Source organism: Eretmochelys imbricata, chromosome 1, assembly GCF_965152235.1.
Source record: "Eretmochelys imbricata isolate rEreImb1 chromosome 1, rEreImb1.hap1, whole genome shotgun sequence".
Lineage (NCBI taxonomy): Eukaryota > Metazoa > Chordata > Testudines > Cheloniidae > Eretmochelys > Eretmochelys imbricata.
In genome coordinates this window covers 264,013,905-264,028,795 of record NC_135572.1, presented here as the reverse complement: position 1 = coordinate 264,028,795, position 14,891 = coordinate 264,013,905, and the positions used below count along the sequence as shown (strand labels likewise).

Sequence of the window (14,891 nt, the reverse complement as noted above, 5' to 3'; positions counted from 1 at the left end):
GTTCTACCCAGGTAGGAGACGCGCGCCCCTATTGGCCAGTCTGGAGCTTGACGCCGGTGATTGGCCCGGCGCCGTTCCGCCTCGTCCAGCCCGAACCGGAAGCGAGCGGGGAGTCGCCATGGAGACGGAAGAGGATTGGAGGAGGCGCTGAAGCCCCGCCCCCTTCCCGCCCTCCCGTGTGGTCAGGCGCCGTTTGGCGCGAAAACCCGACTGGAGGGAAGTGACAAGTGGAGGGGAGGGGGTAAGATGGCGGCCGGGCAGAGCCGCTCTGGGCCGGGCGCGGGGCAGCGAGGTGGGTGCTCATACCCCTGCACGTGGCTCTGTCTTTGCGACCCGACCCGTGGTGGGTGGGCGGAGCTATCAGCCCTCTGGGGTCGGGGCCGCTGGGCAGCCGCCCATCGCTCCAGGGGGGCCTGGGCCTGAGGGAATCAAAGGGCAGCCACAGGGCGCAGCCAGCGCAGATCAGGCCTGTAAACAGCTGCAGTAACCGGGACCCAGTCCCCTGGTCCCTACTGTGCCGATATGGCTCGTCCTGCTGGTCCCCTGGGCCTTAGTAACACAGACTGCCCCCGGATAACTGTCCCCTGGTCCATACACCGATATGGCGCGTCCTGCTGGTCCCCTGGGCCTTAGTAACACAGACTGCCCCCGGATAACTGTCCCCTGGTCCATACACCGATATGGCTCGTCCTGCTGGTCCCCTGGGCCTTAGTAACACAGACTGCCCCCGGATAACTGTCCCCTGGTCCATACACTGATATGGCTCGTCCTGCTGGGCCCCAGGGCCTTAGTAACACAGACTGCCCCTGGAAAACTGTCCCCTGGTCCATACACCGATATGGCGCGTCCTGCTGGGCCCCAGGGCCTTAGTAACACAGAGTTGCCCCTCGGTAAATTGCCTCTGGTCCATACTACACCAATACAGCCCATCCTGCTGGGATCCGGTGCCACAGTAATACAATCTGGCCCCTAGATAACTATCCCCTAGTCTATACTGCTCCAATATGGGTCATTCTGCTGGGCCCCAGTGCTGCAATAATGTAAATTGGCTGCTCAATAACTGTTCCCTGGTCTATAGTGCACTGATATGGCCTGTTGTGCTGGGCCCCAGTGCCATAGTCACACAAGCTGGCCCCTCAATAAGTATCCCCTGGTCCATACCGCACTGATACTGCCAAATGCTGTAGTAACACTAAGTGGCCTCTCAGTCCCTATTTCCTGGTTCATACTGCTCTGATGTGGCCTGTCCGCTCCTGCCAGCTGCCAGAAGTATAGTGATCCAGGCTAGCAGTGGTGCTGGAACTAGAGGTGCTGTTGCAACCCCTGGCTTGAAGTAGTAATACCATACACCAAATACTTGGTTCCATCATCAGCACCCCCACTATAAAAATTGTTCCAGCACCCCAGCAGGCTGGCTCCTTGATAACCATCCCCTGGTCTATACTGCACCAAGAGAAACCATCCTGCCTGGCACCAGTGCTACTGTAACATAGCGCTAGCTTTTAAAGTAATTTTTCTTTTTTTGCATTCAGTTTAAAAAATAAAAGTGTGTTCTGGCCCCAGAGCAGTGTCGCCTTTTTCTGCTGAGCTCTGCTAAGACCCCTAGCAGCAGATCACCTTAAGGGTCTCCAGGGAGCAGAAGATACTTCCAAGAAGGCTGCTGTTGAAAAGCATCTGGTTATATTACAAATTTACAAGCCCTCATGCAGAGAGCAGTACTAGGGTTGCCACCCCTCAGGATTGTTCTGAAGTCTCCAGGAATTAAAGATTAATCTTTAATTAAAGAACATATCATGTGATGAAACCTCCCAGAATATGCCCAACCAAAATTAGCAACCCTAAATAGTACATTGTGCATGAGTTCTTGTACCATGAATAATATATGGATGGGAGATGACCCTCTACAGTAAGTTTTCCTGTGTTTTCTTATTTTCATACACATGCACCCTATTTGCTTGGTTGTTAGGCTCTTGCTGTACTTCTTAGTCTGTGTCTGTATTGACTGTTCTAGTACTCCTTCCAGATCAGCTGGCTTTGTTGTGACTCTATGGTAAATGTAGGTCTGGTGTCTGTGCTGTAATCTCTTCTGTCAATTTACAGTGGTCTCTAAGGCTATTGGTCTGGGGCCTTTCACCAGAATTTAATTCACTTTTAAAAAATTAGAAAAGAAAGTAGAACTCTAATAATATCCTCCAACACATACACTCTGCATAAGTAATTAATTAATAGGTATTTCTATGGAACTCTTCCCCATAATATTTCAGCACCTATGTATTTCAAATTAGAATATATTTTAAAAGTGCCTATCCAGAGCCCTAGCTCTTTGCCAAAAATTAGAATACAGTCATACAAAACAGACCACCTCCACATCTTACTGCCAAGACAAAAAAATTTCCAGCTGCAATAAATCAAATCCAACCAATAGCCTCTTCTCCCCAAACATCAGTCCTCATTATTGTGACTCTCTCCCCCCAGAACTTTGGCTATATAGATCGACCTCATAGTGTGCCCTACAGGTCAACACCCAAGTTATACTCATAGTTTATTTTCTCTAATATCTCTCACGACTTTCGCCAACTTGATTATATTAGACAAGTTAAGAGTTGCATAAAGTAGCATGGTCTAATGCAGTGGTCTCCAAAGTGGGGTGCGCAAGACCGTCCCTGGGGCTGTGCGGCAGGAGGAGCACCGCCGGCACGCCACCGGCAGCTCTTCTACTTTTGGTTCTGCGGCGGCAGGAGGCGCACGCCTGCGGCAGCTCTTCTACATAGCAGCTCCTCCCTTCTTTTCTCTTCGGCGGCACGCCTGCGTCAATTCTTTTTTTCCTGGGGGTGCGCGATCAAAAAAGTTTGGAGACCACTGGTCTAATGGATTAAATATTAGACTGGAAACCAGGAACTCCTGACTTCAAAGTGGCTAGGGCTGCCAGATGTCCGTTTTTTTATCGGAATACCCAGTGGAAAAGGGACCCTGGCGGCTCCGGTCAGCACTGCTGACAGGGCAGGTAAAAGTCTGGTTGGCGTGAGGCTGAAGGTTCCCTACCCAGCTCCATGCAGGTCCTGGGAAGTGGCTGGCATGTCCCTTCGGCTCCTAGGCCTAGTGGTGGCACTCCACACACTGCCCCTGCCCCGAGCACAAGCTCCACAGCTCCCATTGGCTGGGAACCGCAGCCAGTGGGAGCTGTGGGAGCAGCGCCTGTGGGCAGGGGCAGCGCTCAGAGCTGCCTGGCCATGCCTCTGCTTAGGAGCTGGAGAGACATGCCAGCCGCTTCCCAGGAGCCACCTGAGGTAAGTGCTGCCTGGAGCCCCCCACTGCGAACCCTCTCCTGCACTCCAAACTCCTTTGTCCCAGCCCCAAGCCCCCTCCTGGTCACCAAATGCCTCATCTCTGGCACCATCCCAGAGCATGCACCTCCAGCCAGAGCCCTCACCCCCTCCCTCGCCCCTGCTCCAGCGGAAAGCCCCCTCCCACACTTTGAACCCCTCATTTTGGCTCCACCCTGGAGCCCGCACCCCCAGCTGGAGCCCATACTCCAACCTCCTGCTCCAGCCCAGTGAAAATGAACAACTGAGGATGGGGCAGAGTGAGCAACGGAGGGAGGAGGAATGGAGTAAGCAGGGGCAGGGCAGGGCAAGGGTGTTTGGTTTTGTGCGATTAGAAAGTTGGCAGCCCTAAAAGTGGCTCTGATATTGACTCATTATGGAACCTTAATCAAGTCACATATCCCCACTATGGACCTAATCCAAACCCCATTAAATCAGTGGCAGTCTTTCCATTTACGTCACTGGATTTTGGATCAGGCCTTATTAGGGTTGCCAGTTTTTGTTGGACATATTCCTGGAGGTTTCATCACATGACATAATCTTTAATTAAAGATTATTCTTTAATGCCTGGAGACTCCAGGGCAACCCTGGAGGGTTGGCAACCTTGCCACCTTAGGTCTATAAAAAGGGGGTAATACAGACCTACTTAGCAAGGTTATTGTGAGGATTAATTAATCACAGTTTGTACAGCACTTATTCAATGTAAGGTGTTAAGTTACATAATTAAAACTATTTGATTCAGCTCTGGCTTAGGACAACAATCTTTTAAAAGTCTTTTATCCCATCACTTGTGTAAGTGACAATGAGTCATGTACACAACTAAATTATGATTGACATCGAGATAGACATTTTTCATTAAAAATTCACTGCAAAATGGTTTCCAGATGAATTTGCCCATCGCTGAAGTGAAGACATTGCTTGGGTGGAAGGAGGCAATTTTTTAATAGCACAGGACTGAATGTGTGGAGTAGCTAATGGAATTGCAGAGGGATTTTAGAGGGGCAGAGTGTAAATTGCTCATCTGATCTTCATGGATAAAGTTTAGGCCTTTAAAAGGTCAAAATCAACACCTTAAATGATTTGGGTTCAAGCTTACCGGAAGGATTACCTCTCTTGGTGCAATACCACAGTGGCTGTGATCTTTTGAGACACAAGCCCTCCCCTGACACTAATAGAAGGGGCTTATAGCACGGCCTTCTCCGTGTCTATCTGAACTCAGATTTGGTGACTTTATGGGCAAAATTAAAGACTTACCTGTTTCCCCATGCTTGTCCTTGGACAGAAGGATGAGTTGGAAATGGGAAAGATGTTGGGGTAGAGTATGTTGTTTGAGGTTTGTGCACATTTGTGTGCATGTTCTGTTTAACATTTTTGAATTAATGGTGCAATTATAATTATTTTATACTTACAGAAACCTGATCAGTGGAACATGAAACAAGTGTGAATGAATAAATATTGGAATTTGGTCAGCTATCAAAAGATTAACATTCCTACTTTTCAAACCTTAAAAATGAGCCAATTTCAAATAATTGGTGTTTTCCCAGGCTTGGTAAATGTATCCAGTAGGGTTTTGAGAGGTGGGGTAGATTGAAACTTTAGTTTGAAGCTGGTCCCTCTTTCTCAGGAGGCCCTCCACAATTTTTATTCCCCACAAGACCTGCCTTCTGACTGCTATTTGACCAGGATCTGGCAATTAGCAGACAGGTCACCTAGGGGTACACTACCACATGATCAGAGAGGGAACCAGAGCTGGCAACAGCAGATAGACAGTAGGACTGTCAGGTAGGAAGAAGGAGGGGACCTGCAGTGGAAAAGGGATGACCAAAGGTTGTCAACACCTCTGTTTTATGTCCCACCTGAAAGACAGCATCTTCTGCAAGTGCTTGTTTATAATAAGATCACAATGTGAAGTGATATAGCCTGCAACTGTAATAGCGGCTAGCCAGGTTTCAGTCAGTGAAAGGGGAGGGGGAAAAGAGAATCCTTTGCATAATTGTTGCTGTAGCGATACTGGTTATGGTGCTGTCTTTATCACCTCACTGCATGTGTCAGATCTGGTGACTAATAGCTGGTGTTGCCTAGGTTGTTAGCTATGCTGTGTTGTGCAGTTAGATGCTTGCAGTCTCTTTTAGCTCTGCTCTGTATAATTAAAAGCCAGTCTGGTGTTATCATCAGGAATTTAACTTCTTGGTTTTAAAATATACCGATTTTTCTAATCCAAGGTGAAGTTCCCAGTCAGGAACTGTGAATGGATTCATGATGGGCCAGGCCCTCATGAATGGTGAAAGTCAGCACAGCTCCACTGAAGTCAGTTGAGCTGCACCAATTGACACCAGCTGAGGCTCAGGCCCAGGAAACGTGGAGGGGCTTTGGCTCACCAACTATTTCCTTTAATGTCAGAGACATTTTATAATTAACAGACCTCGCTCTTCCAGAGAGCTTTTCATCCATAGATCTCAAAGTGCTTCATGCAGATGGGTAAGTGTAGTTATCTCCATGGCACAGACAGGTTAAGAGACTTTCCTAAGGTCACACAATGAATTGGTGTCAGAGCTGGGAACAGAGCCCCGATCTGCTAACTCCCCATTCTGTGCCTCATCATGTCAGTTTTCTGAGCGTGCAGCCATGCAGCCAGCCCCTCCCAAAGCATTAACAACAAGTGAAAGGTACCTCCTTCCTCCCCCAGACCAGAAAAGGCACTAACCCCAGGAAACACACAGCAGAGTCTTCTTACTTTGAGGTTTATTGTTAGTCTATAAATTATACAGACAGGACACAAGGACAACACTGTATTTTCAACAACTGATCTGAAGTCATGATTGGGAAAATATGCTATAATGGGCTAATAGTGTCATATAAAAACAGTCTACAATCCAAGTGGAGCCTCATCACTCCACAGAAGCAATCGCTGCTGCATCAGCCAGCTGTACAAAACATGGAGTGAACAAAGCACCAGTAAGGCTTTTTTCCCAGGCAGCAGGGAAGCTACCAGGCCTGTGCTTTACATCTGGGGCTCTTTGCAGGAACTGTTTGAAGCAGTGCCAGGTCCCAGCAGGGCCTTTCAGGACCTTTCTGATTCTGCCTCAGCTTTTTGGTTGAATTCAGTCTGCGGGTTCAGAAATGCTCTCAGCGCAGATCAGAGAGAATTCACACGAAGGCTTCAGAGTGCTCTGAATCCACTGGAAAAGCGTTAGTGGCACAGCCTGGATCAGAGTGTCCGGGTTGAGGGCTGGATGGACGGCATTAGGTGTGTTAGTTTGGGGAGGGAGCGGCAGGAGGGCAGGGTCCTTCTGTTCACATGGCAAACAAGCCCACAGCAACCGTTGTCACTAGGAAGCTGAGGACAAGAATCCACCGTGCCAGTGGAGTGCTAGGCAGCATGTCTGTGTGCTTCATCGATGTCTTTTCACCTTCTTTCACAGGAGCTGGTCCTAAATCAACAGAAATCAAATTTTTAAGAGCAGGAATCAGGCTAGGAAGGGTTTGTTTCTATGTTAGTTTTATATCAATCTTCAAAGATGCACTGATGTTATCCCCTAGCACGCTAAACTGTGGCCAAAGTGAGCAATTGCACAGGATAATGGTGGAGGGGTACACCAGATGTACACCACAAGTGGGTGGGCTAGTGAGACACAAGGTCAGTAGTCAAGTACCAGTTCAGAAGGGTAGGGTTTGTGGTGTAAATCTTCACATCCCTCCCAGGCATGTAGTACAGTCTAATAACCCTCACTGCCCTGCAAGTGCACTCAATTGGTTTCCTCCATGCCAGATGTGCAGGGTAGCCTCTCACTGCTGTAACTTAATGTGTTTTGGTTCCTTTTGCTTTTTGTAAATCTCAAATTTAGTACGATGCCAGGCTCCTTCTGCTTCCTAGGAGCAGCTCAGTGCGCTGTGTAGAGAAAGCCTGAGTGTTGGTTAAAGCTTTCTCAGTGAAACGATTTTCCTGGAGCACCTAAGATTATTTCATCTCCTCCTTGGCCTTGCTTCCTGGAAAGCCCAGTGCCTGAGCCTTTCAGACAGTCTCCAGCCTTGTTTTCCCCAGCCATTCTTCATTCCCTGGCTCCAGCCTGACTTCATGGCCCAGTCTTGGCTCGGACTCACAACCCAACCCTTGCTCCCTCCGTACCCTGCCCCAGTCCATTCTCTTCCTTCTGGGGTCTGCATGAGGGCAGACTATACATTGGACTATAGAAGGTTTGCTGAAGCAGGGCTCCTCTCTGTCAGATCTTAGCAGCTCTGCCAGTGGTCAAAAGAGCCTGCATGAGAGTAATGGGAGCCTCCCTCTCTTCCTGGCTGCCTCTTTGTATCCCTGAGCTCCTCACCCTGGTTCAATACTCCCCTATAGGCCCCTCCAACTGCTGGCAGTTGCAGAATGCAGGTAAGCACTTGACATAAAAAAACCTTTGGGGTGGGATTTTCAAAAGGCCAACGCTGAGTGCTTTAGAGAGTGCCTCGCTCAATCGTGAAGAGGGGGATAAAATTCCAGAATGACAAAAGATGCATTAAAAATGTTTCATGCCATTTCTGTGAAAATTATCCCATCCTTGAATGTGTAGAGAGACCTACATACAAGGGTGAAATTGAGAGTAATGTTCCTTATGCTGAAATTAAGGCGACCCAACTGAATACCATATGAAAGCGTTGTTTGCTAGTTTCAAAATTCTTAGGTTACAAGAACTTTCTTATTTTAACCACATCCTCTCAGATAAGTCACTTTCTCCAGTAGAAGTCTGGAAGCAATCTTTGCTACGGAATAGTTACTCTGACCCCACAATAACAGCCTGGTTTGTAATGGCTGGAGATCGCTTTGAACCTCAGCATGTCATTCTTGCAATGATGGCATCTTGTCAGTAGATGGAGCCATTTCAGCTCTAAAGTTAGACTAGAATACGGAGGAGTGGGAAAGTAGTCGCCCTCGGATACTGCAGCTGCAAGATCTCAAGCCCCGGGGTGATACCAGTAGTTCTGACTTTGCTATATTTCATAGTAAGGAAATGCTGCAGGGACCACACAGCAGCACTTTCCCAACACTCAGGAGAAAAAGAGAATTTTCTCTTGCTTTCCAGAAATATGCACTAACAACAAGCACAAAAAGTTTCAGTCCAAAAGACAGGAGTCTGGGTAGGTCTTCATGTCAAGGGGCTTATAATGGGAGTGCCTCCTCAGTCAGGGCTGTCGCATCAACCCTTACCATGCTACCCTGCGCCCAGTCCTGCAGCTTTTGCTCATGCAAGCAGTCTCATTTGGGCCGGCGTAACTCCAGTGAAGCCAATAGAGTTACACTGGTGTAAAACCAGTGAGCGGACCAGAAGAATCAGGCCCATTCATTGTAACCCTTCCAAACAGTCAGTTTTGCCATGTGTGAAAGGGGGACAATGATAGCACTTTGAGACCTACTGGGGAAAAGCACTGTAGAAAAGTGGCGAATTTTTATTTCTGCAGAGCTCACAAGACTCCACATGCTTCCGGCCTCCTTTGAGGCTCTCAGCAGCAGTTTCCTCACACAATCGTCTGCTACACTAGCCGACACTAGTGGACTGGAAATAGAGACACGAGGACAGCTGGCGCCAACTCCTCTTTCTTACCACTCAGCAAGAAAAGGTAAAGGGAAGAAAAAAACCCCAAAGGAAACTAAAAATTGACTTTAGGAAGGTTCTTACCTTGCTCATGTGCTTCACTGGTGCCTCTTGTGTGAAGCTCCGGCTTCTGTTGTGCAGGGTGACTGTTCTCATGGCACTGGGACACGAATTTCTGCAGTTCCTCAAACACCTTGAGAACAAGAAACACATACACAGTTACCCCATTACCTGGAATGCTGTCTTCTCTCCTCCCTGAGCCCCTTCTTACTGCATAAGAGATTTTGGGAACTAGAGAAAGACATCTGGCCCAGCCACTGATCCTGTGTGTCCTTCCTTCTCCAGAAAGGAGTCTACCTAAGGGTCTCTCTTGAACTCCTCTATACTCCTTGCTTGTTTAATAGTATGAAGTGTGTGAAATGCTTTCCCAGGGCAATTCAATAGGAAGCTGTGCTCCAATGCTCATCCTCCAGATCAGAGGGAAAGCAGAGTGTGTGTTCGCATAGAAGAGTTGTAGAGGAGGGAGGGGATATGTGGAAATACTAGGATAAAGGGATATGTGGACTCTGATTCCTGCCCCCAAATAAACACTCATGTTCGAACAAGAGCAGCAAAGGAAAAACCTGCATTCAAATCCTGGAGAGGATCCATTGCCCAAAGGAAAAAAAGTTTTCTAGTATCCAGTCTCTTAGGAGGCTCATAAAAGCAACTTTCACACAGGACAAGTTCAGTACAGCTCTCACTACACCTGCCAGCCCGCAGCTTCCCTTCAGTTCATCAGTACAAATGCCACCTCGCCTATGTGGAGATAGCAGCTGTACCTTAGGTGGGAGAGGCAGTGGGCAATGTGGGCTAGTTCCTCACCTGTATATTCAGCAAGAATGCCCTCTTGGCTTCCTCCAAGATTCTCTTCTTGGTGGCTGGGTCCATCTCGATGGAGTTCATCCGGGAGCGGTACAGCTGCTTGAACTTTGTGGCATTGGACACCCCTTCAAAGGTGAAGAACTCCAGTCCTTCTCCAGTACTGGGTAGGTGGAGAGCTTTCTGGGCAATCTTCTTTAACACCTGCCCACCAGATAGGTCTCCCAAGTACCGAGTGTAGGCATGGGCTACTAGGAGCTCTGGTTCATGCTGGCCCACATAGTGGAGCCTATTCACATATTTCTGAGTGGACTCAGGACACGAGATCTCTTCCCTCCATAGTGGGCCGTAGAAATACTCCAAATCTTCCTGCAGGGCAGTCTTACGGTGCAGTTCAGCTGGGAAGTAAACGGGGATATAGGCTGGGTGATCCTTGTTACGCTCAATCTCCTCCTCCAGAGCAGAGTAGATGTAGTACAGAGAAGCCATAACCATCTGCAGTAAAAGGGAAGGAATAAGTCAGCGACAGGGTCTCTCGCCTTCCAGCTTCATGTGCACTTCACGTTAATACAACATATCTGCATATATACACTGTGTATGTGTCACTGGTTATTGGGTCGTACCATATCCCCAACTTCACCTTCCCCAAGACAGACCTTGGGATGGAAGAAATTAGAGCGTGAAGAATCCTATTAGGTCACATCTAGTCTATTCCCACATACACCGCTCCCCATACAGGAATGATTTCCAAAAGGTACATTCTCCAGTGCACTGTTCAGTTCTGACTGTCTCAAGAGATTGGGGAACTTATCCCTTTCCTAGGCCCTGACAGGCTGTTACACAACCTTTTTACTTTATGATCTGTTCATCTAAAGGGCAGACCTCTGCTCAGACACCACAGATGTTGGAACCGCAGCCCCTATCCCTTCATTAAGGTCAGTAAGTAGGGTGGCTACTTTCCTTTCACTTTGGTTGCCTCAAGGAGGCCAGATAGGAACATCTTTTCAAAGACATTCAGCTAGTAATCCTCAAAAAACACCCACCCACCGTGGCAGCCAAGGTCACTCCTGGCATAAAAGAGGACAGGAAGCACATTCCATCTCTGAAAAGGGACTTTGTGAAAAGATCATTGGGAGGTTGTGTGTTTGTTGTGTCTCTATTGCCAATTCACATTTTCTCCTCTTACAAGATGCTTTTTCTAACTGCCAGCCCTTCAAACTGGGGCTTGACAGTTAAACTGGGCTCTTTCCTTCTTGTGCATCATCACCAGAAGATCCTGCTGCTCAGATGTTGCTTTCGTTAACACATGTACAGTCCCATTGTCTTTTCAGTCAGGGTGCTCAGGGGTAACTAAGGGCAGAATCTGAAGGCAATGTGATACAGATGGCTCAGGCTTGGTTAAAAATTCTGCTGCGGATACAAAAACCAGAAAAGAAACCAGTTCACTCTCCCTGATCTGTGTTGTTTCTACAGGGCTGACGGCAGCAAAAAGTAATCACTACTACATTTCCCACTACAGTCAGCAGCTATTTCTACATAGTCATGTTTCAGAAGAGATCTGTATATTACAGGGAAGTTAGCAACAGAAATAAAAAGGATTTTAAACACTGACCCCGTTAGCCAAATTCTTGGAAATATCTGGTAACAGCCAAAGGAAGCTTGGTTACAAAATAGAGGAAAATTGCATGGCAAGTTAAGAAAAGTTAACTAGAATAGTTGATATTTTCAAAGCTAACTAGAGGCTTTAGTGGAAGTTGTGTGGCTAAATCCCCCAGTTGATTTTGAAAATCGCAGCCAGTCGGCATTACCTTTTGGAGCCCATAGTTACTTCTGACTGTCCCTGACAACAGATCACTATCCTCTCAGAAACTGACCTGAATCCCTTGGTCTCTGAGGAATGACTTGTGGGGGGCGGGGGTGGAAAGTGTTACTGCTACCCCCCTTTGAAGTTCATTGCCTAGGTAATGCCACGTCCCCATTTGCAGGAGTTTGGCACTGTAGTTACTTTCAGAAATTGGTGGATGATTGACTCATGCTAGATCAAATCAACACCTGTGGCATGACAATCCATGTGTCACATCCTCAAGGCTCTCCGGAATTTCTAGCTCACTTGGCTTTCCTGTTTTTCCTTATGGCTTTGTTTATTATGTGATTCAGCTGTTGGGAACCCCATTATCTCTCCAGGGTTAACTTACGCCTAGATATTGTATGATCATAGAAATCACAGAGTTATGTATAACTGGTCCTGTTCAAGCTGAGCAAAAAGGGCTCCACAAGGTAATTAGCATTTATTCATTCATTCACTCAACTGGAGCAATGATTAGCTCTTGCATATTTGTGAAAGACACTGTTTGCTCAAATCCATTAACTGTATGGTCGTGTCCTCAGGTCCAGTGCAAAACCAAGTTATAATTCTAATATTACAGAGGAAACAACTAGGAACCTTCAGGACCAGAGACTATTCTACAGCCTGGCAGACCTCATTTTTAGGAAATGACTTCCAATATCAAGACTGAATTTTCCTTGTCTCTTTCCTGCTGTTACTTCCATGTATACCCACTTAGATCATTCTAAATAGTTTGTCACCCTCCTTGGTGGCTTTAAACCCTTCATATACTTGTACACAATTATATCTCCATCAATCATCATTTGACTATAAACAAATACATGGGCATTTAATTGCTTTAATCTTCCCTCACAAATCAATTTCTTCAGCCCTTTCTTGTAGCCTCAGCAAAGCAAGGCACACCCCTGCTAAGCGTAGCTTCGGTACCCACCCAGAAATACACAGCTCTGCGTCACATTCTGCAACAGGAGTTTGCAAGACATTGAGAGAGCCCTGAAGTTACTTGGGGCCAGATGCTGGCGTGATGAGGGAACAATGATGCCACGTTGTCATGACCCAAAGATTTTCCCGTTCAGGAGCCCTGGCTTGGCTGATCTGAATTAGACACGAGAGGTTCCCTAGAGCCCAGTTTTCCCCATCCACTCCAGCAGCGCTGCAGGGTTACCTTAAACTCCTGGAGTGACACCTGCCCCCTCTGGAAATTCTTCATGAACTCTGTGCTCTCTGCCTGTTCATGCACCTCTTTGGTGGCTTCCTTCAGGGCTTCTGATAGGTCTCCAGGCATGCTGGGGAAGTGGAGGGAAAAAGCCCATCAGTGTCAGAAGCATCTCACCACCCCCTCCAAAACAAAAGCTAGCTCTTTCCCAACAAGTGGGGTGGGGAGAAAAAGCATCCCAGGGTGGGAGTGGAAAGAGAAGGAGCATCAGCATCCCAAATTCTGCCAGGAGAGGGGGAAGAGATTGTCAGTAGAAAGGAGGAGAAAGGGAAAAGGATCCTCCCATTCCCAGTAGAGTAGAGGTGGAGAGCAGCAATCCGAATCCCAACCCAAAGAGTGAGGTGGGGAGAAATGCCATTCCTTTCTATGATAATTTCCCTTGGATTCTAGCCCCACTCTCACCTTTCAGAGCTGTGTGTCTTGGAACCTTCCATTTCTCTTTTCTTTTCTTCCTTCGCTTTTTCACTCTTCTGTTGTCTTCTTCTCTCCTGTCCCCCTTTGTCCTCTCTTCTCTCAGGGCTCTGGGAAGCTTTGGAATTAAGCAGCCCTTCTGCATCCTGCTTTATACTTGGCTCAGATCACGTGAGCAACCAAACAGCTGACCCTGGTGTAATTGTTGCAACATACACACTTTCCTCCAGGGAAGGGAGGAGTCTCCTGACCTCTCTTGACAATGAAGCTCAAAAACAGGATGTTGAAAGATGTCTCCTTACAGAATGCTGGGCAGTTTGCCCAGGCTCATTAACCCTTTTTCTGCCCAGCTGGTAGCACCGAGAACTAAGACGCTCCAGTGTGAATGCTTGGGAGGATTCACTAATGCTTAAGGGGTTCACACTGGGAAATTAATTCAGATTAAAGCAGGGTGTGAATTTAAAGTGCAATCTCCAGTCCTGATCAACTCGCTGTGTGGAGACTGATTCCAGAATAAGGGTGACTTTTTCCGAATTAGTTTAATCCATTTTTTAAGTGGATTAACTAATTCAGAATAAGGCACTCTAATTCCCTGTGTGGATGCCCATATTCTGCAATAAATCAGGACTAGCTATTCAGAATAACTCCCCGTGTAGACAAGCTCTCAGAGTCTATCTGTACATGTCCTCCCTTTCAGATAACATGGAGCTCAGACTTTGAGGAGGAGTGAATGGAAATGATGGTTGGCAGCTTCAAGGGTACTAAGTTCCCACACAGTAACTGCTTGGTACATGGCACAGAGAAGGTACATGCTAAAGACCCAAACAAGGGCATGTGCAAGAATAAAAATGTGACTGCCTTTGGAGGGGCATGTTCTGTTGCTCGCTTGCTCTCCCCAGCGCGGCCACGGGGCAGGAGGAGCTCTGTGCCCCACCGTTTATTGTGCACATCCCTGGACCTGAAGGATGGTGAACTATACCTGGGTTAGGGGAAATTCTGGTGGAGGTCTGCAGAGACCTTGAAATACAAACAGTTCATCTAACCTGGGTCTAGGGGCAAAAGAGAACCGGATTGTCTAGAGACTGGTTTCCTGGCAGTAGTTGCTGGCACCTGCCCCTTTGCGGTTGTAACTGGTGAATAATTAGGAACTCATGGGGCCAAAATGGAGTTCTCATCAGGCTTTAGGTGGGTTAGAAGCTCAGCCTGCTAGTGTGGAGCTGGATGTGGAAAATGCATCGATTGGCTTTCATTTTGGCAAACAGAACATTCTCCTTCAACCAGAAAACAGGGCAGGGTACAGTTAAAAAAGGGACCAAGGTCCTGGTGAGGGCACTGTGGTGTGAGCCTCTCACCCCAGACCTTTGGTCACACCTTATAACACTGACTGGGGACCGTGCCAGTACTAGGATATAGAAGCCAGCTGGCAGGATTTGTTGTTTTCGCCTCAGTCAGACATTTGCAGTTAGGAGGCTGAGTGTTCAGGAAAGATTACACAGCACTTCTGCAGCTGACTCATCTGGGCTCCCTGCCTTCCCTTTTTCTTTTAAAGCAATGGGAACACTCAAGAACATTTCTGCATAGTCTCTAGTTCCCTTCCTCCCTCACACCATACATGTCATTACACTTGGGGTGCTGCTATTCTTCTGCATTTATCCTGT

General features: G+C 47.5%; 1 protein-coding gene across 1 annotated transcript; it reads right to left on the bottom strand.

Moving 5' to 3' along the window:
• Nucleotides 1–6,053: 6,053 nt before the first annotated feature.
• On the bottom strand, nucleotides 6,054–14,678 carry HMOX1 (heme oxygenase 1). Its single transcript, XM_077807554.1, has 5 exons — nucleotides 13,225–14,678; nucleotides 12,772–12,892; nucleotides 9,764–10,255; nucleotides 8,984–9,092; nucleotides 6,054–6,754 (listed from the first exon to the last, which is right to left on the bottom strand). The coding sequence occupies exons 1-5, from the start codon at nucleotides 13,254–13,256 to the stop codon at nucleotides 6,618–6,620; spliced, it is 891 nt and encodes a 296-aa protein (XP_077663680.1). The 5' UTR covers nucleotides 13,257–14,678; the 3' UTR covers nucleotides 6,054–6,617.
• Between the last annotated feature and the right edge of the window lie 213 nt (nucleotides 14,679–14,891).

Coding starts and splice junctions, on each gene's coding strand:
- HMOX1 (XM_077807554.1), bottom strand. CDS start 13,256: ATGGAAGGTTCCAAGACACACAGCTCTGAAAG. Junction 9,093..9,763: donor CATTCTTGCTGAATATACAG/GTGAGGAACTAG, acceptor CTTGTTCTCAAG/GTGTTTGAGGAACTGCAGAA. Junction 6,755..8,983: donor CAGTGAAGCACATGAGCAAG/GTAAGAACCTTC, acceptor CTGTTGATTTAG/GACCAGCTCCTGTGAAAGAA.